At 48.4% G+C, this 25,153-nt stretch overlaps 1 protein-coding gene across 1 annotated transcript; it reads left to right on the top strand.

Annotated features, from left to right (window-relative positions):
• Positions 1-23,754: 23,754 nt before the first annotated feature.
• LOC123154200 (uncharacterized) lies at positions 23,755-24,910 on the top strand. The gene is made up of 2 exons (XM_044572979.1): positions 23,755-24,075; positions 24,165-24,910. The coding sequence occupies exon 2, from the start codon at positions 24,186-24,188 to the stop codon at positions 24,720-24,722; it is 537 nt and encodes a 178-aa protein (XP_044428914.1). The 5' UTR covers positions 23,755-24,075; positions 24,165-24,185; the 3' UTR covers positions 24,723-24,910.
• The last annotated feature ends 243 nt before the right edge of the window (positions 24,911-25,153 follow it).

Here is a 25,153-nt window from a genome sequence, read left to right as displayed (position 1 = left end):
AGTATTCGGTTCTAGTTGTCATAAGGTCCAGGTACAACTCCAAGTCGTCCTGTTACCGAAGATCACGGCTATTCGAATAGATTAACTTCCCTGCAGGGGTGCACCACATAACCCAACACGCTCGATCCCATTTGGCCGGACACACTTTTCTGGGTCATGCCCGGCCTCGTAAGATCAACACGTCGCAGCCCTACCTAGGCACAACAGAGAGGTCAGCACGCCGGTCTAAATCCTATGGCGCAGGGGTCTGGGCCCATCGCCCTTTGCACACCTGCATGTTGCGAACGCGGCCGGAAGAAGAACTAGCCCCCTTAATACAAGAGCAGGCTTACGGTCCAATCCGGCGCGCGCCACTCAATCGCTGACGTCACGAAGGCTTCGGCTGATACCACAAGGTCGAGTGCCCATAACTGTTCCCGCGTAGATGGTTAGTGCGTATAGGCCAGTAGCCAGACTCAGATCAAATACCAAGATCTCGTTAAACGTGTTTAGTATCCGCGAACACCGACCAAGGCCAGGCCCACCTCTCTCCTAGGTGGTCACAACCTGCCCTGTCGCTTCGCCACAAAGATCCACACAGAGGGCCGTTGGGACAAAGGTCCTTTCAGCCCCCAATCCGTGAATCACTCGTGGGTGCTGCACAAGCCGACTCGACTTTAGTCACCACATGTATCATGTATAAAGTATATAGTATATACCCGTGATCACCTCCCGAGTGATCACGACCCGATAATATAGCATGGCAGACGGACAAGAATGTATGACCACCGATGATAATCTAGCATCCTATATTAAGCATTAGGATTGCAGGTAAAGGTAACAACAGTAGTAGCAAGGACAGGCTATGCATCAGAATAGGATTAACGGAAAGCAGTAACATGCTACACTACTCTAATGCAAGCAGTAGAGAAAAGAGTAGGTGATATCTGGTGATCAAAGGGGGGGCTTGCCTGGTTGCTCTGGCAAGAGAGAGGGGTCGTCAACACTGTAGTCGTACTGGGTAGCAGCGACGTCGGTCTCGGTGTCTAGCGAGAGAAGAGGGGGAAGAAACAATAAATATAATGCAAACAGCTGCATAATGATGCATGACATGACAAAACGTGATGCTAGGTGTGCCCTAACGCGGTACGAGGTGGTACCGGTGAAGGGGGAAAACATCCGGAAAGTATTCCCGATGTTTCGCGTTTTCGGACAAATGAGCTGGAGGGGGAAAGTTGCGTGTTCGCTATGCTAGGGATGCGTGGCGGATGAACGGGCTGCGCATCCGGATTCGTCTCGTCGTTCTGAGCAACTTTCATGTTGAAAATAATTTAATCCGAGTTACGGATTAAAAGATATGATTTTCTAAAGATTTTACTAATTTCTGGAATTTAATTAATTATTTAATTTAATTCGAAATTTGGATTTATGACATCAGCATGATGTCATGCTGACGTCACCAGTCAACAGGGGTTGACTGGGTCAACTGATGCGTGGCTCTAGTGGGACCCACCTGTCATACTCTGTTAGGTTAAATAGGGTTTAATTATCTGCTTAGGCTAATCTAATCAGGATTAATTAATTTAATTAATTCTTTAATTAATTAAGTTAATTAATTAATTAAGATTAATTAGGTTAATTAATTAATAATTTTATTCACTTATTATTATTTTTAAAAATCCGTTCTGGGGGTGGGGGCCCCCTTCGTCATAAACACAGAGGGGGTTTGGGGCCCAACTGTCAAAAGGCCCCTGTGGCCTTAGCGGGCACGGGCGTGGGGCGCAGCCCGAGCGGGCGGGAAAGCTCGGCAGGGCGCCGAAGCAGGGAGAGGCCGGTGGCCACGGCGAGCTAGGCAGGGCGCGGGGAGCAGGGGCATGCGGTGGGGTGCACCCAGGCGGGCGCTGCTAGGCGGCGGCGCGCAAGCACAGCAAGCAGCCGCAGGAGCAGCGCGCGAGGCTGCAAGCGAGGCTGGGGAGCGGTGCGGGCACCTGCGGGACGCAGGGGGCCGGCGATAGTGAGAGGAGCCGGAGCAGGGGGGGTCCACGGGCGCGGGTGCGGTCAGGGGGGGCGCGTGCGGGCGTGGATGGGTACCGATGCGGCGCGGGAGCGCAGAGGCGGCCGCGGCGTGCACGGGGAGGTGCCGCGGTGCGGGCAGCGGAGAAGCAACGGCAGGATCGGCCGGGCGCGGCCGGCAGCGCGCGACGGCAAGCAGCGTGGCCACGACGGCTGGTACGAGCGGCGAGGCAAGGCTGTGGCCGGAGCGGGGCGTGAGGCACGGGAGAGAGGGGGGTGGAGGCCGAGCCTCACCATAGATGTAGGGAGCATGGCAGTGGGGCACGGGGGGAGGTTGGAGACGATGCGCCGAAGAGGAGGCAGTCCAGTGGGGGAGCTCCGGGCGGCGGCGATGGCGGGGTTCGATCCGGGCGGCGGCGACGGGGACGGGATCGAGCCCTCCCGATCCAGATCCAGCGAGAGAGGGGAAGGGGAATGAGAGGGAGTCATGGGGCGAGTGGGGCGACGGGGGAAACAACTAGGGTTTCGGGGGGTTATGGAGAGAGTAGGGGGGGCGGCCGGCTGGGCCTGGGGGGTTGGCCCAGTGGGGCTGTGGCCTGCTGGGCCGGAGCCCAGTGGGGGGGGAGTTCTTTTTTTTCTATTTGTTTTCTATTTTGTATTTTCTTTTCTTTTACTTATTTACTTTTCTGTTTTATTCCATTTAAAATATTTATGCATTTTATAAAACTGTATCTTCTACACCATAATTATCTATGTAATATTTAGTACAAACCGAACATTTTAGTTTAAATTTTGAAAACTTTTATTGTCGACTTTAATTTTAAGTTTGAATTTGACGCGGTTTCGAATCATCCCGAGATTAGTAACAGTAATCGCAGATGACATGGCATCATTAGGAGAGTTTTACTGTAGCTTGATTACCCGGGCGTTACAAAACTCCTCCACTACAAGAAATCTCGTCCCGAGATTTAGGAGGTAGAAGGAAACAGTGCGGGGTATTCATCACGCAGGCGGTCCTCGCGTTCCCAAGTGGCTTCGTCTTCAGAGTGATTCGACCACTGGACTTTGAGGAATTTGATCGCCTTCTGACGTGTGCGGCGTTCAGCTTGGTCAAGAATGCGGACCGGATGCTCTTTATAAGAGAGGTCCTGTTGCAATTCGAGCACTTCATGATCCACCGCTCGGATTGGATCCTTGAAGCAATGGCGGAGTTCTGAGAAAGGTTCGGCGGAAGCTCCAGTTGATATGCCACCTTTCCACGCCTTTCGAGAATAGTGAAGGGACCGATATAGCGAGGAGCTAGCTTGCCCTTGATCCCAAAGTGGTGAGCACCCTTCATTGGTGTAACTCGAAGATAAGCCTTTTCGCCAGGTTGATAGACCATGTCTTGGTGATGACGGTCATACTGACATTTCTGACGTGACTGAGCAGTCTTGAGATTCTCGCGAATAATGCGAACTTGTTCTTCGGCCTGTTGGATAATATCCGGACCAAAGAGTGGACGTTCCCCCGTTTCTGACCAGTTCAGAGGGGTTCAACACTTTCGTCCATATAGCACTTCGAAGGGGGACATCTTCAGACTAGCTTGATAGCTATTATTATAAGAGAACTCGGCATATGGAAGAGATTTCTCCCATTTCTTGCCGAATGATATTACACAAGCTCGAAGCATGTCTTCGAGAACTTGGTTGACACGTTCAACCTGTCCTTGCGACTGAGGATGAAACGCAGTACTGAACGACAGATGAGTTCCCATAGCTTCTTGGAAACTCGCCCAAAACCTTGAAGTGAATAAGCTGCCATGGTCTGAACTGATAACTAGTGGAATACCGTGAAGTGAAACAATTCTGGCCATGTAGAGAGTAGCAAGCTGACTAGCAGTGATTGTCTCTTTGACCGCCAGAAAATGGGCAACTTTGGAAAGCCGGTCAATGACGACAAGAATAGCATCATTACCTTTCTGCGATTTGGGAAATCCAGTGACGAAGTCCATTTCAACATGGTCCCATTTCCATTCAGGAATAGAGATAGGTTGCAGAGTTCCAGCAGGCCTTTGATGCTCTGCTTTGATTCGGCGACAAACGTCACACTCAGCAACATAACGAGCAATGTCCTGCTTCATATTAGACCACCAGAATCTTTGACGAATATCCTGGTACATCTTTGTACTACCAGGATGGATGGACAGAGGCGTATCATGAGCTTCTTGCATAACCCTTTTAGTCTTATCCAGGTTTTTCTTCGAACATGGTACCACTAGGCGGCCTTTGAAATACAAGGCGCCATCGTCGGCGATAGTGAAGAATGAGGGCTTTCCTTCTGCTAGATGGCGTTTAATCTTATGGACTTCAGAGTCATAACCTTGAATAGTCTTTATACCAGCTACGAGATCTGGTACGACAGCCAGGGTATTTAGAGAACCCTTAGTAACAACAAGAAGATTCATCTTGCGGAACTCCGGGGGAGGGGGAGCGAGTGCTCCAGGAGGAACAATATGGAGGTTCAGCTTTCTAAATTCTTCGACAAGCGAGGGCTGAACTTTGTGAACCTGGAGGTGGTTGCAGTAAGACTTGCGGCTCAAGGCATCAGCCATTACATTAGCCTTGCCGGGGGTATATGATATACCCACGTCAAAGTCTGCAACAGTCTCCATCCATCTTTGCTGACGGAGGTTCAGATCTGGCTGAGTAAACAGATACTTCAGACTTTGGTGGTCGGTGAAGATCTCGCAACGATTACCGAGAAGGTAATGTCGCCACTATTTCAGTGCATGGATGACAACAGCAAGCTCGAGGTCGTGAACTGGGTAGTTTTCTTTGTGAGGGCGCAGTTGACGAGAGGCATAAGCAATCACTCTGCGCTCTTGCATTAGGACACAACCTAATCCTTGACGGGAAGCGTCGCAGTAAATGACGAAGTCCTTCTTAGTATCAGGTGGAGCAAGCACGGGGGCAGAAGTCAACTTGTCTTTGAGCGCCTGGAAACTTTCCTGACACTTGTCTGTCCATTCGAACTTGACACCCTTATGCAACAGATTAGTCAGAGGCCTGGCAATCTTGGAGAAGTTCTCGACGAATCGACGGCAATAGCTGGCGAGACCGAGAAAACTTCGGACTTGCTTGACATTCTTCGGAGGAGTCCAATCGAGAATAGCCTGAACTCGTTCAGGGTTGACGGCAATACCATCCTTGGAGATGACATGCCCAAGATAGGTTACTTCGGGGAGCCAGAATTCACACTTGGAATACTTAGCATACAGTTGATGCTCTCGAAGCTTTTCCAGCACAAGACGAAGATGTGCAGCATGTTCTTCTTCGTTCTTGGAAAATACAAGGATATCGTCTAGATAAACCACGACAAACTTGTCGAGGTAATCCATGAATATATAGTTCATCAGAAGAGAGAAGGTGGCGGGAGCATTCGTTAAGCCGAATGACATGACGGTGTACTCGTATGATCCATACCGAGTCACGAAGGCGGTTTTTGGGATGTCCTCCTCACGAACACGGATCTGGTGGTAACCCAACCTCAAGTCGAGTTTGGAGAACACTGATGAGCCAGCCAGTTGATCATAAAGATCATTGATCCGAGGAAGAGGATATTTATTCTGAATGGTAGCTTGGTTTATAGGACGGTAGTCTTGGACTAATCGGTTTGTCCCATCCTTCTTCTTAACAAAGGGAGAAGGTGCTCCCCAAGGAGAGCAACTTGGGCGAATGAAACCTTTGACAAGAGATTTGTCGATTTCCTCCTTAAGCTCAATGAGTTCATGCGGCGGCATCTTGTAGGGTCGTTTAGCTATAGGGGTAGTGCCGGGTTTCAAGTCGATGATGAATTCGACAGCTCTAGCAGGGGGAATCCCTGGAAGTTCTTCCGGGAAGACATCTTGGAATTCACGAACGACGGGAATGTTTCCAATGCCCTCGAGTGGTGCAGTGTTCAACGCATTAAAGGCATAAAGACGTGCCTCGGCGTTCTGAACTAGATGAGCTTGGTAAGCAATTATTTCATCAGTAGGGTGTAGCAGATGGACGACCTTAGTGGCGCAAACTATAGAAGTAGTATGCGCTTTCAACCAATCCATTCCCAGAATGAGGTCGATGCTATAGGACTTCAGTACGATGGGAGAGGCAAGGAATTCCAGTCCTTCAATTTCAACAGGAACATCGTGACTAACCATAGAGGTTTGACACTGGCCCGCAGGAGTGTGTACCACAATCACAGTGTTCATCTCTTCGTATTTAATGCCATGCATGAATGCAAACTCAGCTGATATGAATGAATGCGATGCTCCCGTATCAAATAAAACAGATGCTGGTACTGAATTTACAAGGAGTGTACCCATCACGGTAGCAGGCTGGTCTAGAACTTCATTGAGATCAACATGGTTGGCATGAACACGACCATAAGACTTGGCACTGTTGTTGCGAGGCTGGTTGCTTCCATGGCCAGTTGCTGGGAGGGCCAGTTGATTCTGGTTCTGATTGCAATCCCTAGCACGGTGACCTGGCTGACCACACTTGTAGCAGAGACCATTATTGGGAGTGGGAACAGGAGCTTGTGGTGGTGGAGCTAGAAGTCTTGGCTGCCTAGTTGGAGGAACAGGCAGACGAGGTGCAGCATAGGTCTGCCTTGGGGCAGGTGCATTCGGCTGGTACATACTGTTGGGAATCCATATCTTACGCTTCTGTGAAGACGGGCCCGAAGATGAGCCCGTGTCACGGTTGCGCCTGTGAGAGCCCTGGTATTCCTGCAGACCAGTTTCGACATTGATGGCCTTGTTCACCAGGAGTGGCGAAATCAGCAAAGTCATGCACTAGAAGTGCGAGCTTGATGTCAGCTTGAAGGCCATCACGGAACTTCTCCTGTCTGCGTGCATCAGTTGCAATGTCTTCTTCAGCATAGCGGGACAAGTCAAGAAACTCCCGCTGATAAGCTTCCACAGTTTTGTTGCCTTGGGTGAGGTTGCGGAACTCACGCTTCTTACGGTCCATGACTCCCTGAGGAATGAAGCGAGCACGGAAGGCAGCTTGGAAGTCTGGCCAGGTGATGATTGTTCCAGCTGGCAGAGTACGCCTGTGGCTGTCCCACCATTGAGCTGCGGGTCCTTTCAGGAAGAAGGAAGCAAAGGTGACATAGCTGGCAGGGGCTACATCAGCAGACTCCATCTCATAGGTGATGTCACGGAGCCAGTCATCAGCATCCAGAGGCTGAGTTGAGCTGCGGTACACGGTTGGGTTGAGGCGCATGAAATCTTGCAGAGTCACTTGGGTTGGCTGCTGGTTCATATTGGGGCGAGGAAACTGAGCCATAATATTCTCCATGAACTGACGATTCAGCTCAAACTGTTGCATCATCCCAGCCATGTACTCAGGCGGTGGTGGGGCGTTGCCACCACGACCACGACCACCTGGTCTAACCATCCTGCTAATATTTAACAGGGGTAGTTCAGCATTGAGAAATTTGCAAAAACAAGAATCATTCATGATGAAACATGCACAACGAAAGCAGCACGATAGATACTACATAGTAGTCGGCATATCTTACAAAAGAGATCATGCATAGAGTTCGTTACACAGTGTTCAGTACATAGGCTAAGACATCATAGGCGGCACACAGGCTCGCGGCGAATGCATCTAACACTAATAAGCAAGTCTACGTCAGTCCCATGCGGTACTGCGGAGGTAGGTGTAGCCCGACAGCTGGTAGTGACGCGAAGGGAAGACCTCCACGCGAGTAGCCTGGGGTCCGCGGATACTCTGGTGCGGAACCCGATGCGCAGGTGGCAGGAGAGGACCCAATGCAGGAGAGTAGCCTCCCACATCTGGCCAGCCGACGCCCTGGGGCATCACGGTCCGGGCAGGGTAGATCGCAGAACGCGACAGATCACCAGAGCGGACAGAGGGGTGCAACAGCGTCAGAGCACGATACAGGTGCTGACGGGTGGTGTACAACTCGTGGCGAAGAGCTCGGTTAGCTCTATCCAGCCCATCAGCATGCAGAACCAGGTTCTGATGGTAGAAGGGCTCTCGGGTGACAGTGGAGTAGGCAGCAGTGTAGTATCCCTCCGCACCAACATCGGATGCGATAGCAATGTGCCTGAAGGGGGAGGTGTCCAACTCCTGATACTCTCCACGAAGACGTGTCAGAGCAGCATAAGCAGCATCGTGGACCGCCATATCGATAGTCACTCCAACACCATGAGCAGTGTGCAGCACGGTAGTGGAGTCATACTCCCGAGAGTAGAGGTGGACGATGGCACGGTACTGCTCCTGGTTGAAGTCCTGATACTCCTCATAGACGGTGTACTCAGGGTGCCAGCGATAACCCAGATAGGTCATCATCTCAACCAACACAGCAGGTGATCCTGAGGCACCAATGGCCGTCGTGTGGCGCACGACCTGCCTCGTGGGTTCCATCTGAAAACAAAGATGTTTTCACAGGAGTCAAATGACAATGTGGATAATGTTCAAATACTACTCTAAAGAATAACTAGGGCTTATCCAACTTTGGGGTGAACGTGGTCACGGGATCCTAGTGTTAGAGTTAGTAAAATCGTTTAACCCGAGTAGGAGAGAGTTCAGAGTCCCAGAGTAAGGATCGAGGAGTAAAAGATCCTAATACCACCCAGATGGCGACGTGGGCCCGTAAGGCACACAACCATGTTAGTAAAAGTTTTTGTAATGTCTAGACTCAACTTCGGCCAAGGAGTGTGGAAGGGGGATTCCTGTAGGCAGTCGGCTCTGATACCAACTTGTGACGCCCCTGATTCAATCGTACACTAATCATACACGCAAACGTGTACGATCAAGATCAGGGACTCACGGGAAGATATCACAACACAACTCTACAAATAAAATAAGTCATACAAGCATCATATTACAAGCCAGGGGCCTCGAGGGCTCGAATACAAGAGCTCGATCATAGACGAGTCAGCGGAAGCAACAATATCTGAGTACAGACATAAGTTAAACAAGTTTGCCTTAAGAAGGCTAGCACAAACTGGGATACGGATCAAAAGAGGCGCAGGCCTCCTGCCTGGGATCCTCCTAAACTACTCCTGGTCGTCGTCAGTGGGCAGCACGTAGTAGTAGGCACCTCCGGTGTAGTAGGAGTCGTCGTCGAAGGTGGCGTCTGGCTCCTGGGCTCCAACATCTGGTTGCGACAACCAGGTAGAAGGGATAGGGGGAAAAGAGGGAGAAAGCAACCGTGAGTACTCATCCAAAGTACTCGCAAGCAAGGAGCTACACTACATATGTATGCATTGGTATCAACTGGAATAAGGCTATTATATGTGGACTGAACTGCAGAAAGCCGAAATAAGGGGGGATAGCTAGTCCTTTCGAAGACTACGCTTCTGGCAGCCTCATCTTGCAGCATGTAGAAGAGAGTAGACTGAAGACCTCCAAGTAGCATCGTATAGCATAATCCTAACCGATGATCCTCCCCTCGTCGCCCTGTGAGAGAGCGATCACCGGTTGTATCTGGCACTTGGAAGGGTGTGTTTTATTAAGTATCCGGTTCTAGTTGTCATAAGGTCAAGGTACAACTCCAAGTCGTCCTGTTACCGAAGATCACGGCTATTCGAATAGATTAACTTCCCTGCAGGGGTGCACCACATAACCCAACACGCTCGATCCCATTTGGCCGGACACACTTTTCCTGGGTCATGCCCGGCCTCGAAGATCAACACGTCGCAGCCCTACCTAGGCACAACAGAGAGGTCAGCACGCCGGTCTAAATCCTATGGCGCAGGGGTCTGGGCCCATCGCCCTTTGCACACCTGCACGTTGCGAACGCGGCCGGAAGCAGAACTAGCCCCCTTAATACAAGAGCAGGCTTACGGTCCAATCCGGCGCGCGCCACTCAGTCGCTGACATCACGAAGGCTTCGGCTGATACCATGACGTCGAGTGCCCATAACTGTCCCCGCGTAGATGGTTAGTGCGTATAGGCCAGTAGCCAGACTCAGATCAAATACCAAGATCTCGTTAAACGTGTTTAAGTATCCGCGAACACCGACCAGGGCCAGGCCCACCTCTCTCCTAGGTGGTCACAACCTGCCCTGTCGCTTCGCCACAAAGATCCACACAGAGGGCCGTTGGGACAAAGGTCCTTTCAGCCCCCAATCCGTGAATCACTCGCGGGTGCTCCACAAGCCGACCCGACTTTAGTCACCACATGTATCATGTATAAAGTATATAGTATATACCCGTGATCACCTCCCGAGTGATCACGGCCCGATAATATAGCATGGCAGACGGACAAGAATGTATGGCCACTGATGATAATCTAGCATCCTATACTAAGCATTAGGATTGCAGGTAAAGGTAACAACAGTAGTAGCAAGGACAGGCTATGCATCAGAATAGGATTAACGGAAAGCAGTAACATGCTACACTACTCTAATGCAAGCAGTAGAGAAAGAGTAGGCGATATCTGGTGATCAAAGGGGGGGCTTGCCTGGTTGCTCTGGCAAGAGAGAGGGGTCGTCAACACTGTAGTCGTACCGGGGAGCAACGGCGTCGGTCTCGGTGTCTAGCGAGAGAAGAGGGGGAAGAAACAATAAATATAATGCAAACAGCTGCATAATGATGCATGACATGACAAAACGTGATGCTATGTGTGCCCTAACGCGGTACGAGGTGGTACCGGTGAAGGGGGAAAACATCCGGAAAGTATTCCCGGTGTTTCGCGTTTTCGGACAGATGAGCCGGAGGGGGAAAGTTGCGTGTTCGCTATGCTAGGGATGCGTGGCGGACGAATGGGCTGCGTATCCGGATTCGTCTCGTCGTTCTGAGCAACTTTCATGTTGAAAATAATTTAATCCGAGTTACGGATTAAAAGATATGATTTTCTAAAGATTTTACTAATTTCTGGAATTTAATTAATTATTTAATTTAATTCGAAATTTGGATTTATGACATCAACATGATGTCATGCTGACGTCACCAGTCAACAGGGGTTGACTGGGTCAACTGATGCGTGGGTCCAGTGGGACCCACCTGTCATACTCTGTTAGGTTAAAAAGGGTTTAATTATCTAATCAGGATTAATTAATTTAATTAATTCTTTAATTAATTAATCAAGATTAATTAGGTTAATTAATTAATAAATTTATTCACTTATTTTTTTTAAAATCCGTTCTGGGGGGTGGGGGCCCCCTTCGTCATAGACACAAAGGGGGTTTGGGGCCCAGCTGTCAAAAGGCCCCTGTGGCCTTAGCGGGCACGGGCGTGGGGCGCAGCCCTAGCGGGCGGGCAAGCCCGGCAGGGCACCGGAGCAGGGAGAGGCCGGTGGCCACGGCGAGCTAGGCAGGGCGCGGGGAGCAGGGGCATGCGGTGGGGCGCACCCAGGCGGGCGCTGCCAGGCGGCGGCGTGCAAGCACAGCAAGCAGCCACAGGAGCAGCACGTGAGGCTGCAAGCGAGGCTGGGGAGCGGTGCGGGCACCGGCAGGACGCAGGGGGCCGGCGATAGTGAGAGGAGCCGGAGCAGGGGGGTCCACGGGCGCGGGTGCGGTCAGGGGGGGCGCGTGCGGGCGTGGATGGGTACCGATGCGGCGCAGGAGCGCAGAGGCGGCCGCGGCGTGCATGGGGAGGTGCCGCGGTGCGGGCAGCGGAGAAGCAACGGCAGGATCGGCCGGGCGTGGCCGACAGCGCGCGACGGCAAGCAGCGTGGCCACGGCGGCTGGTACGAGCGGCGAGGCAAGGCTATGGCCGGAGCGGGGCGTGAGGCACGGGAGAGAGGGGGGTGGAGGCCGAGCCTCACCATAGATGTGGGGAGCGTGGCAGTGGGGCACGGGGGGGAGGTTGGAGACGATGCGCCGAAGAGGAGGCAGTCCAGTGGGGGAGCTCCGGGCGGCGGCGATGGCGGGGTTCGATCCGGGCGGCGGCGACGGGGACGGGATCGAGCCCTCCCGATCCAGATCCAGCGAGAGAGGGGAAGGGGAACGAGAGGGAGTCGTGGGGCGAGTGGGGCGATGGGGGAGACGACTAGGGTTTCGGGGGGTTATGGAGAGAGTAGGGGGGGCGGCCGGCTGGGCCTGGGGGGTTGGCCCAGTGGGGCTGTGGCCTGCTGGGCCGGAGCCCAGTGGGGGGGAGTTCTTCTTTTTTTTTCTATTTGTTTTCTGTTTTGTATTTTCTTTTCTTTTACTTATTTACTTTTCTGTTTTATTCCATTTAAAATATTTATGCATTTTATAAAACTGTATCTTCTACACCATAATTATCTATGTAATATTTAGTACAAACCGAACATTTTAGTTTAAATTTTGAAAACTTTTATTGTCGACTTCAATTTTAAGTTTGAATTTGATGCGGTTTCGAATCATCCCGAGATTAGTAACAGTAATCGCAGATGACATGGCATCATTAGGAGAGTTTTACTGTAGCTTGATTACCCGGGCGTTACACTGGGCGTGGACGGCCTCAACATAGTAGTGGGCGGCCTCCATTAGGGCTAAGGCGGCCGCTACGGAACGGACAACTGTTGTGCTGCTCTCGCCAGTTGTTATCCCCGAGGCAGATGCTGCTGTCACCGCCTGAGAAGCAACAACGACCGTTTGGGCTGCCTTGGCCGCCCGGACGCAGACTGCGGTCGCCCTCACGAAGCTGGTTAGCACGCGCTTGGTGGCTGCGTCTGCGCTCTCGCCGGAGTGGGCCGCCAAAGTTGCCCTCGCGACGTGGGTCCACGTCCCCATCTTTCACCCGCGATGAATGAACAATGAAATGATATTTGGGGAGTGAGCTAGTGTGCTTGACACGCCGGCTGTGGACTATAGCCGACGCACCTTCTCGCGTAAGCCATAGGCGTACTATACACTGACGGTGCTCCAAGATATTTTGTGCTGCATCTCACACGGTTGGTGATAATAAACTGTGTGCGATCTATTTGATCTATCGTCTTGATTTGAATTACGTAATGGGGCCACAGCTACAAAGGATGGTGTTTGAATTGCTAGAACTTTTATCTGCAGTGAACATGCAACTATAGGTGTGTCGTCAAAAAAATGGAGTTATTCAGGGTTCATTCGAACGTTTTTATACATTAACTTGGTTTTGTAGGCATTTCAGGTGCATAATTTTAATTTGAACTACATGCACATGCTCCAATGCATATAAATGGGTTGAAAAATTAAATATGTGTCCTTGGTTGCGTGCTTAGGTCCCATGCAAGAAACGGGAATGAATGTCACACATCCTGCCACCGTCACTCGGCCGCAAACATTGAGATACCTGGTTTTTAAATTCTAGTAAATCCAAAAATCGTTTGAAATTCATGAAACTTGGCATGCTATCATGGAGCGGCATCAACATGTCGTGGTAAATTTTTTGTCCCATTTGGGGCAGGTTTGGGTATAAGCTTCGCACAAAGCAGAGCTTCTCACAACAAGCGTGATGGTTTCGGCAGGGAACGTGCCACCTTTGGGGACGAAACGATATCTGTTGCCTCTTATTGCTTTCAAAAAATTTCGAGTGTCAACATAGAACAACAGGAGTGTTCTATTTAATTTTGGAATTTTTCGGTGTTCGTTTGGAAACTTTTATACATTAATTGGGTTTCCCAGGCATTTTATGTGCATAATTCAAATTTGAACTACATGCACATTCTCTAGTGCATATAAACTAGTTGAAAAATCAAATCTGTGTCCTTGGTTGCATGCTTAGGTCCCATGCAAGAAATGTGAATGAATTCCAAACACCCTGCCACCGTCACTCGGCCGCAAACATTGAGATACCTGGTTTTTAAATTCTAGTAAATCCAAAACTCGTCTGAAATTCATGAAACTTGGCATGCTATTATGGAGCGGCATTAACATGCCGTGGTAAAATTTTTGTCCCATTTGGGACAAGTTTGGGTATAAGCTTCTCACAAACCTTAGCTTCTCACAACAAGCGTGATGATTTCGTAGGGAACGTGCCACCTTTGCGGATGAAACTATATCCGTTGCATCTTATTGCTTTCAAAAAAATTCGAGTGTCAACATAGAACGACGGGAGTGGTGTGTTCAATTTTGGAATTTTTCAGGGTTCGTTTGGACATTTTTATACATTAACTAGGTTTTCTAGACATTTTATGTGCATAATTCAAATTTGAACTACATGCACATTCTCTAGTGCATATAAACTGGTTGAAAAATCAAATATGTGTCCTTGGTTGCATGCTTAGGTCCCATGCAAGAAATGGCAATAAATTTCAAACACCCTGCCACCGTCACTTAATCGCAAACATTGAGATACCTGGTTTTTAAATTCTAGTAAATCCAAAACTCGTCTGAAATTCATGAAACTTGGCATGCTATCATGGAGCGGCATCAACATGCTGTGGTAAAATTTTTGTCTCATTTGGGGAAGGTTTGGGTATAAGCTTCTCACAAACCTTAGCTTCTCACAACAAGTGTGATGGTTTCGGTAGGGAACGTGCCACCTTTGGGGATGAAACGATATCCGTTGCCTCTTATTGCTTTCAATTTTTTTCTAGTGTCAACATAGAACAACAGGAGTGTCATGTTTACTTTTGGATTTTTTCGGGGTTCGTTTGGACATTTTTATAAATTAACTCGGTTTTCTAGGCATTTCATGTGCATAATTCAAATTTGAACTACATGCACAAGCTCCAATGCATATGAATTGGTTGAAAATCAAATCTGTGTCCTTCGGGGCATGCTTAGGTCCCATGCAAGAAATGGGAATGAATTTCAAACACTAGGGCACTGTTGATTGCTAGCAAAACATTGAGATACGTGGTTTTTAAATTCTAGTAAATCCAAAACTCGTCTGAAATTCATGAAACTTGGCATTCTATCATGGAGCGGCATCAACATGTCGTGGTAGAAATTTTGTCCCATTTGGGGCAGGTTTGGGTATAAGCTTCTCACAAACCTTAGCTTCTCACAACAAGCGTGATGGTTTCGGTAGGGAACGTGCCACCTTTGAGGACGAAACGATATCCGTTGCCTCTTATTGCTTTTGAATTTGTTCTAGTGTCAACATAGAGCAACAGGAGTGTTGTGTTTACTTTTGGAATTTTTCGGGGTTCGTTTGGACATTTTTATACATTAACTGGGTTTTCTAGGCATTTCATGCGCATAATTCAAATTTGAACCACATGCACAAGCTCCAATGCATATAAATTGGTTAAAAAATCAAATATGTGTCCTTCGGGGCATGCTTAGGTCCCATGCAAGAAATGGGAATGAATTTCAAACACCAGGGCACTGTTGATTGCCGGCAAAACGTTGAGATACTTTGTTTTTAAATTCTAGTAAATCCAAAACTTGTCTGAAATTCATGAAACTTGGCATGCTATAATGGAATGGCACCCAACATGCTGTGGTATTTTTCGTGTGCATTTTGAGAGAAGGCGCACTCGAATAACAACCAACAAAGGCATTTTGAAACAAATAGCTGCCACTATAACATCTCAAACGTTTTGTATAATTTAAATTGTGTGCGTTCTGTTAACCATTCACGTGACACCATGCCTCACTCTTTTAATGGCTAGGAGGTGCCGTGCGGACAGGTGCTTGAGTGCTTGACTAAACTTGAAGGCGTGCCGACAGCTTCCTCGGGAAGCCAAGAGAAAATGTGCCGAGCAGGATTTCTGTAGCTCTTGGTCGCAAACGTTTTAGACAGAACACCCGTATGCAAATTGAGAGCTATGGTCTTCCCCCTTAGTCGAGGGAAAATCCACAGCGCAGTATTTGTGCATCCCTTCAACGCAAATGGTTGTTTTGGATGACCTGTGTGCAACCACGTACAAACAATTTGGTAAGATTTGCATCTGTCATATTGGGTATGTTGCTATTTGTCAAACTGGAAAGATTGACATTTGTTGATCTAGTAATGTTGCCATTTGTCAATCCTTGTAACACTACGATTTATCAAAATATGCAGCTAGAAATCACTAGCACTATCTAATTTTTGCAACTAAAATTCAGTAATTAAGCATAGATTTCATTATAGATTAAGCATTCGTTCTTAATTTATACAAACAGTTCAACTCGACAGCTGAACCAACCAAACGTTTCCCCAATTATTGCCAACCATGTACTAAAATAGCTGGTTCAACTATATATACTAGCTAATTTTAAGTACGTTGTACAGTTCCACCACATCTATAGCCAGATGAACTGAACAAAATAGCCCGTAAATACTACTACTGCGGAGGGGCTTTGTACTACTTCCGACTGCCTCTCCTCCGCCGAGCATGCTTAGTAAGAGGCGGAGGAGGAGGAGGAGCCTACCGACGAGCTGGGCAACCGCAATACGGTGCCTGCCGCTATTGCAGCTTCAGCGACGCTCACCTCGAACGCCCTCTGTCGCTCCAGATGACCCCTCTTGAAGTGGTGGTTATCCTCGTAGATCTTCTGCTTCCTCACCTCTGAGGCGGCGTGTGTCGCGGCCATGGCGGTGTAAGGCTCTTTGCATGCTCGACAAAGGTGCTCCTCCTCCTCCCGCAGGAACTTGGTGTAGCGCGCAAGGTCGCTGACGCATGTGCAGGCATCCACCTCCGCCTCCCGCCTTCGGGCGGCGGTGGCGGAGCGGGTGATGACCCCCGGTGGTTGATGGTGGGCTGGCGGCCACGGCGGCCGACGACGGGGTGGCGGCCACGACCACCACCTCCCACCTTCGGGCCGCGGTGGCGGAGCGGGTAATGGCCATGGTGGGCGGTAGTGGGGTGGCGGCCACGACGGCCACCTCCCGCCTTCGGGCCACGGCGACAGAGCGGGCGATGGCCTTGGCTTTCGACGGTGGTGTGGCGGCAATGGCGGCCGGCAACAGCTGTCGACGGGCATCGACGGTGGAGCGTGTGGTGCGTGTTCTGCGCACACCCAACAGGGACGCCACGCGCACTACACTACACCGGGGACTATTGCCGCCGCCGCGGTGTAGCCTCCCAGCTGGAGCTGTCCCTCTGACGATGGCGGAGTGGCTGAGCGACAACGACGAACTGGTGCCATTGGCGATTGTGGGAGAAGCACACGAGATAAGCTACAGGGAGGGAGGGGAAAATGCGACGCAGGACTCGCCGACCGTGAGGGTTTTTATAACAGGCCGGTAAGCATTGGGATTTTGGGGGATTTCACCGAGTTGGGCGAGAAGCTTGCACGGGAACCTGCGAGGTTGCGCGGGAACGGGCTCACCGACGATTCACTGGCGTCACCGTTTGGCCAAAAGAACGCCCCCCGCGCGCGGTGCAAGCATGCGCTGTAAGCCGTCTGCGGCAGCGGGGTGACAAGACGTGCGAGAGGAGGACGAAAGGACGCACACACATACGATCAATACAAAAAATGTTTGCAATTTAATTACCTACTATACCCCCATCCTAGTCTATAAGTATGATTTAACTAATAAAATATGAATGCTTGTCGCCAAAGATTATATCGTTGGAGTCGTATTTGAACATAGTTTCCAGCTATACAATTTTTCTAACATGCATTAACACTTTTTTGGTTAAATTTAAGGTTATATACCAGCAAGCGTTTTCCTGCAACACATACGGCTTATTCCATCACAAACAGTCGGATGGATCAATTGTATGCCACGTATCGCACACGCAACTCTAATCTGATTCATGCTTGATGTCTTCGACATCGCACGCATAGTTCGTCTTACTTGCCATGTATCACTGTGCCGGCCTTTGCTCGCGTCCCTCGGCAAGCTCTGCTCGTCGTTAGGCACCACGGCGCGCTCTGCTCACGTCCGTTGACGTGCTCTGCTCGTGTCCATCGACGCGCTCGGCTTGTGAACATCTTTCCCTTGCGCGTTCAACTGCTATATAAACACTATTCTAATCACGGGATCAGAATAATGTTCTGATCACAACCTGAACTGCCTGAGTAACGTGCCTGGACTTCCCTCTGTACGACCCGACCTTCGGGCTATCTTCGCAACCATGGCTTCCCCCGCGAATTATTCTGTTTAGTCGTGTTCTATATGATTTTAGTGTAATCTAGGAATGTTTTTAGCAACTAAATACCGGTTTTAAATAGGAATCTCACTCGTTGGTGGATTTTGCTCTCGACTCATGATGAAATTGTGTTTTTTGCAATTTTACTGTCTGAGTTGTTCGACCTGAACTTCTCCCAGTGCTAGGTTGAACTTCCACCAACATTGCCCAAACGGGGCTTGCGATATACCATTGGAAAGCTATGGACATCAGTATCATGACCCAAGTTAAATTTTTGGCAAAATGTAAGCGGTCTAAGTGCAGTTTTGAAAACTGTTTTTTCTTCATACAAAAAACATGAATCGTATTTTCGATCACATTTTTAAACTGTTTATCGGAATGAGGCAAATAATATGGCGTTGGAAAGCTGCTGCAAAACCGCTCCTTCCATATGTTGAAAGTTTTCTCTAATCCCTATGGATAAAGAGTAATTTGGAAAATCGTAGAATTTCACAAACAGAACAGCCGAGTTCGTATTTCTAATGCCATTTCTAAACGGCTAATCCAATTGAGGCAAATAATATGGCGTTGGAAAGCTTATGAAAATGCGCTACTTTTTCATATTAAAAGTTTTTTCTAATTTTGAACGGTTTAAAAGTAATTTAGAAAATGATACAAGTTCCACCGAGTTCGTATTTTCAAGCTAATTTTTTAACCGTACGTCCGAATGCAGCAAATGATATGGCGTTGGAAAGCTTGAACAAATGCGAAACTTTTTTTGTATATAATGTTTCTAGCGATTCCTTACAGTTTTAAGTCAATTTTGAAAATGTCTAAAAAACGTATTTTCCCCGTAATTTCTACAAACTTTATCAGAATGAGGCAAATAATATACTGCTGAAAAGCTATGGAAAATGCGAAACTTTTCCATGTTGATGGTTTTCTCTGATTCCTAACCATTTTCCTGTTATTTCAGAAACGGCGAGATCATCCGTTCTGCCTTTATCGCGAAATAGATTCTTCGAAAATGCACCGCGTGAAGAACCTGAACTTCTCGGCGCGTGTACCTGAACTTCACTTTGTTTTTCACGTGATTTTTTTGCTTGTAGCTCTCCATCAACTGCTCGTAGCTCTCCATCCATTCACTGGAATTGAGCAAGTGATATACCGGTGGAAAGCTGCCGTAAACACGCAACTTTCCTGTGTTAATCGTTTTTTCATACTCGCGATGACTTTAAAAGTTTTTCATTTGAAATTCATTTTCTGTAGTAGTTGAACTTCCTATTGTTTTCACGTTGAACTTCTATGACGTATTTTCGTTTGTAATTTTCTCATCCATTCATGAGTGTTACACAAATGATATTTCTTTTGTACAAACCTCTCTCACAATATTTTTTAACTTTCTCTGACGGAGGAATTGAACTTATAACAAAAAAAATTAGTCTTTGCTTTTTTATTCTTTTTTAAAAACAAAATGACACCGTGTAGTACGTGAACTTCTGGCAGTTATCAATCTGAACTTCTCTCGGTTATGTGAATATATCTGAGTTCTTTATGAATTTTTATTCTGATTTTCTTAATCCTTTTTTATGAATATTGAAGTTCTATTTTTAAAAGTTGAACTTCTTATTATTTTACTTTTGAACTTCTTGTTTCCATTCTTTAATAACGAGGAAAAATCTGAGTTATCTATAATCATCAAACTTCTCCATCAATATGGACTTCCTGGTTTTATTTCCTAATTTTATTTTATGAAATTTTGAAACGCTCTAGTTTTAAAAGTTGAACTTCTTATTATTTTGTTTTTGAACTTCTTGTTTCCATTCTTTAATAACGAGGAAAATCTGAGTTTTCTATAATCATCGAACTTCTCCATCTTTTTAATATGGACTTCCTGGTTTTTTCCTTAATCCTTTTTTATGAATGAAAATATTTTAAGACACAAAAACAACATTTTTGTGTGTGTCTTTGCATTAATTTGCATATCAAACCGCACCATCTTCTGAAATTGAACTTCTCCTTTCCTTTTTGTTTTCTTACAATATTGTTTAGCACGTCGAACCGGGTCATCTTTAGAAATTGAACTTCTCCTTTCTTTTTGTCCCAGCAGCAGTAGTTGAACTCCCCCCATTTCTAGGTTGAACTTCCGCAAACATTGCCCAAATGGGGTTTGTGATATACCGTTGGAAAGCTATGTACACGAGTAGCATCACCCAAGTCAAATTTTCGGCAAAACCTAAGCAGTTTAAGAGAAGTTTTGAAAATGGTTTTTTCTTCATACAAAAAATGTGAATCATATTTTCGATCGCATTTCTAAACCGTTTATCGGAATGAAACAAATAATATGGCATTGAAAAGCTGCTGCAAATCCGCTCCTTCCACTTTATTATTTTTATTTAGAAACCCAAGCAAAGTTTTTTATTTAGAAATGGTGAAAATCCTTTATACTTTACTTGAACTTCATAATTTACTTTTTCGAGAAACGAGAAGAACTGATTTTTTCGTATACATCTGACCCTCTGTTTTTTAAAGTGAACTTCTTGGCTTTATTATCTTGTAACAAGGTATTTTCTTGTAAGTAAACATTGAACCATTTCATTTTATAAATTTGAACTTCCAGGTTTATCCTAGAAACGAAAAAGTTATGTTTTTTAGAAACTATTTTTGAACTGCTCTGTTATTTTCATTTGACCTTCTCAGGGTTATTTAAAACCATGAAAAACTATTTTCTTTTGCAAATATTGAACAACTTTGTTATTTTAATTTGAAATTTTTGGTTATTCTTTTTTAATAGTGGGAAAATCCATGGGAATTTTTTTAGTACAGTGATAACGTTTTCTTCAACTCTCCATTCTATCAAATTTGAAATTCTCAAGTTAACACTTTTATAGTTGAAACTTTGTTTTTCTTCATGGTAAATAACCATCAAAATTTTGTGTTATCTCAATTTGAACTTTGTTTTTATTCTTTAGGAACTAGAGAAATCCAAGTTTTCTTTATAAACACTGAATCGCTCCGTTATTTTTAATTTGAATGTGTAGGTGTTTGAGAAACGAGATTTTTGTCAAAAACATTTTAAACCACACTATATTTTTAGTTTCACCTTTCCGACTTCTTGGTTATTTAAATTTGAACTTCATGTTTTCTTATTTAGAAGCACGTTATCCCGTTTTTATGAAGTTTCTATTTTCATCAAACTTTTTTTGGATTGACCGGTTAATCTTGCAGCATTATGAGTAGATCCTTTTATGTGGATGAGTGTACAAATTTTTTCACATTCTCACATTTTTGTTAATGTTCACTTCATTACATGTTGTTTCAAATTGGACCATTTTGTACTTGCCAACAATTTTTTGTGTGTGTTTGCCTCTTTTATATTTTTTGACACCCAAAGTGTGTGTTATTTCAAAAGTGAACATTCTAAACTATGCGCAACAGAAAATATGAACTTCTCATCAACAATTTTTGTGTGTATCAACATCTTTTTGAACACACATATTTTTGGAAACAGCTTTGCAACTCTCTTCTCTTCTCTGCTCTTTCTTCGTTCTACATGAGAAAAAAAAGTTTCTCTCAATTTGTGTACTAAGCACACACATGCACAGAACATCCACATTTTTTTGGGTAGTCACATAAAAAGGTCACAGTCCCACAGGCATAAATAATCGAACTCCCCTGAATTTGAGTAGTAATACATGGACTTCTATATAAAACTGTTCATCTTTGATACATCGCCATGGCCTGCTGAAAATTGACACTTTGGACTGCAGCATACTTTGAGCCAGCAGGGGAAGAGGCGCTTGAAGGTGCCTGCTGGAGCTGTGATGTGGAGGCGATGGTGGCGGAAGAAGCCGGACCAGGTTGGGGAGTAGGGACATGGATCTCCATTGAGGATGATCTTGAGGTGAGGAAAGAAGATGTACTGGAGTTGGCAGAGGAGATGTGGGGATAACCGATGGTGGGGCGGCAGCGCCGGACGGGAGCCGCGGCGGCACATGGTGGCAGGGGCCGGCAGCGGCATCGCGGGAGGAGGCAGGCAGCGGCGGCATGGCGGTAGCGGCACCTGGGGTTGCCAGGGCGGTGGATCGCGTGGTTGGCGGGTGCGGCGATGCCTGGGGTTCGCGGGGACGGCGGCGGCTCGCGTGGTTGGCGGGGGTGATATCGAGCGGGACACCATCGGCTGGGAGGTACGGGATGGAGAGGTGGGGCGGGGCACCGGCAACGGGAAGGTCTGGGGCGGGGAAGGAGAGGCGAGGGCGAGGCGCAGCACCGACGTCCTAGTGTTTCCGCGGCGGGCCAGAGGCGAGTGGATCTGGGGCGGGGAACCGGCGGCGTGGGGTCCGGCGCGAGATCGGTGGCGATTCCATCAGGGGATCGGGGGAGGTGGTGGGGCAGTTCGTGGTCGTGGCCTCGTGGGCCGATTTTTTTCCAGCACTGGTGGGGCAGTTAGGGGAGTTCGGAAACACCCTCGCGCGCTCTATATAGGGCCTGGCGTGATCCAAAGAACTATTATGATCCTGGGATCATAATAGTGTTACCCTATGTATATATATATATATATATATATATATATATATATTTATATATATGGTTGCTTGCCGTTGAGGCGACCGTGGAGTGCTTTGCTCGTGTCTCTCCGCGCGCGCTCTGCCAGTGGTTGGGCATGTGCACGATCACGTCAGGGCCCCCATATGCATGCGGTTGCGTCGCGCGCTGCCACGCGATGCAGTTATGTGTGGCATGATGGAGTTACGCGCTGCAAATCAGAATTGCCATTAGGGCCTGCCGATATTCCTGGCCGTCCGGCTTCCCCTTTAATTCCCGTGGCCATTATAACCTTAGTCTCTTCAACCTTTTGATCGCGGTCCACAACACAACAAGCACACCCACGACAACACATAGAGAGGGGATGTCCAGCGATGCTCCAATGGAGTTTGGTGAGCATGGGGTGGAGACCCATGCGAGGGAGACGAATCTCTCGGTGGTGTACACCATCGACCCGGCCGTGGTGGACGACTTCATCCACAGTGTTGAGCAATTGCTTGCTGGAGACAAATACAAGGTGGTCGGCATTGACCTCCAGTACACTGCCGGTCGTCTCGGCATAGATCAGAAGGTTGCCGTCACCCAGTTGTGCGTGCGCCATCATGTCCTCATCTACCACTACTGCATGGCCACAAAGCCCTGCGATCGTTTCAACAGGTTTGTCAACAGCACTGACTACAAGTTCACCACAGTGGAAACCACCAACGATGTAAAAGCGCTGAGTGTTACGGGCTTGGCCTGCAAGAACCTTGTTGAAATCCGTGACCACTACAGGATCTGAGGCAGCACGAAGGACTCCCTGGTTGAACTCGCCTCGGCCATTATCGACCGCTACTATAAAAAGATAAAGCAGGATGCCTAGAGAACAAGTCCCTATCCTGGCACAGGGCCTGGATGCGGCAACTGGATGAACCTCACCTCAGGTTCGCGGCCAAGAGCGTGTACACATGCTATGAGATGCACAGGCGGATCGTTGACATGAAGAAGTGCCTCGTTACCCAAATTGACGAGTCCGGATCGAGCCACAAGCAGAGCAAGCGTCACAGGAAGTAGATGGTGATCAGATGATCGTTTATGCTAGTTAATCATGCATGTAATATATAGTTTACTTTATTGGTGTGTGTAGTAGTCACCGATGTAATTATGCATGTAATAGTTTACTTTAGTGTGTGCAAATGACATGGTTGTAGTAGCCACCTATGTAAGTGGATGTTTTATTTGGTTATGCAAGCATGTCCTTGTAAGTAGCCATATATATATATATATTACATCGGTGGCCTATAAGGCGCAACCGATAGGTTCCCGAACCCAGAAAACCCGTCCCGAACCCACTCTCTCCCCTGTCCCCCCACACCACCGCGTGGTGCACCACCTCCCGCTCCGCCCTCCATTGGGGCCGCCGCCGGTGGCCTCCATCCACGCTGGAGCTGCTCCCGGCCTGGATCCGGCCACGCACAGGCCCCTCACCCGGATCTGGTCCCCGGCGCCGCCCCTAACCACCCTGACCCCAGCCTCCCTTGTTCCCCTCGGGCGCAGCCCCAACCCCACCGCCGACCGCCGGCGCAGCCGCCCTAGGACGCGCCGCCATGCCCCTCGCACTAGCCCACCCCAACTGACTCCGCCCACCTACCGCCGTCGACACGCCAGCGTACGTATACGCGCGCGTCGCTCCCGTTTTTCTCTGTTGTTGCCCCTCGCTCCTCAATTAATGGCGATGCTTCTTGGACTATCAATCAGGGGTCGGCAACGCCGTCGGAGATGTCGATGCCGCTGGACAGGGAGACGCCGCTTCCCCCTGGCGTCGACCACCACGAGGTTGTCCAGCGACAGGCGCGACAACCTCCAGGACGCGGTCGCGCCTCCCCTGTCCTTGAGGTCCAGCGGCGGGAGCTGGAGCGACGGCCTCGGCGCGGCGGGTGGCGTCATCTCGGGCGACGACGGCAGCGGGACAACATCAGAACGGCGGCGCCACCGTCCCCTGGCATGGTGGGCTCGCCCAGCGTCGTCGCACGGCTCATGGGGCTCGACGCGCTGCCGCACGCCGTCGTAGAAGAGGAGGACGGCCAGTGCCCCCTCACCCAGCTGCCCACGGTTCCAGTCGTCCCTCTGCCGGTCTCCTTCAACCCCGCCGCCGGTCTCCTCCCACGGACCCGCCGTCGGCCTCCTGTGGCGGCCCTGCAGCCGGCCTTCTCCTGTGGTCGCGCATCGTCTCATCCCGCAGCCTTGCCGGCAGTCTTCTCCCATGGCGCTTCTTTCCCTCCATGCAACTTCCCCTTCTGGCTCTGCCCCTCCTGATTGCTGCTTGGTACTCATGTCTGAAGTTCAAGTGTTTACAGGCATAAGCAGCCAGCTACAAAACACCACTGGGAATAATTATTTGTGTTGATTTGTGTTAATGTGTAATCAGGAGAACAACAATGAACACAGAAGGAGAACAACAGTGGCATTTGTCTCTGAACTTTCATATCTTTTACTGCACAGATTGTTCGAGAAGGTCAAAACACCTTCATGTTCTTGTTCATCTTCAAGGCAACAATATTGTTTATTTTAACTGATTTGAAAATTCGATCCGTATTGAGTAGTGCTGGTGACTAGGATGCAATGCAGCTCCTCCGAAATTCAATCTATCATATGTTCGCCAACCCTCGCGCGTGACCTACTTGGGCATCTCTCACAGACCTTCCATTGCTCCTGTCATCGTCCTTCACCCAACGTCTCTCATTACT

The sequence above is a fragment of the Triticum aestivum genome, chromosome 7A, assembly GCF_018294505.1.
Source record: "Triticum aestivum cultivar Chinese Spring chromosome 7A, IWGSC CS RefSeq v2.1, whole genome shotgun sequence".
Classification (NCBI taxonomy): domain Eukaryota; kingdom Viridiplantae; phylum Streptophyta; class Magnoliopsida; order Poales; family Poaceae; genus Triticum; species Triticum aestivum.
This window is presented reverse-complemented; position numbering and strand designations above follow the sequence as displayed.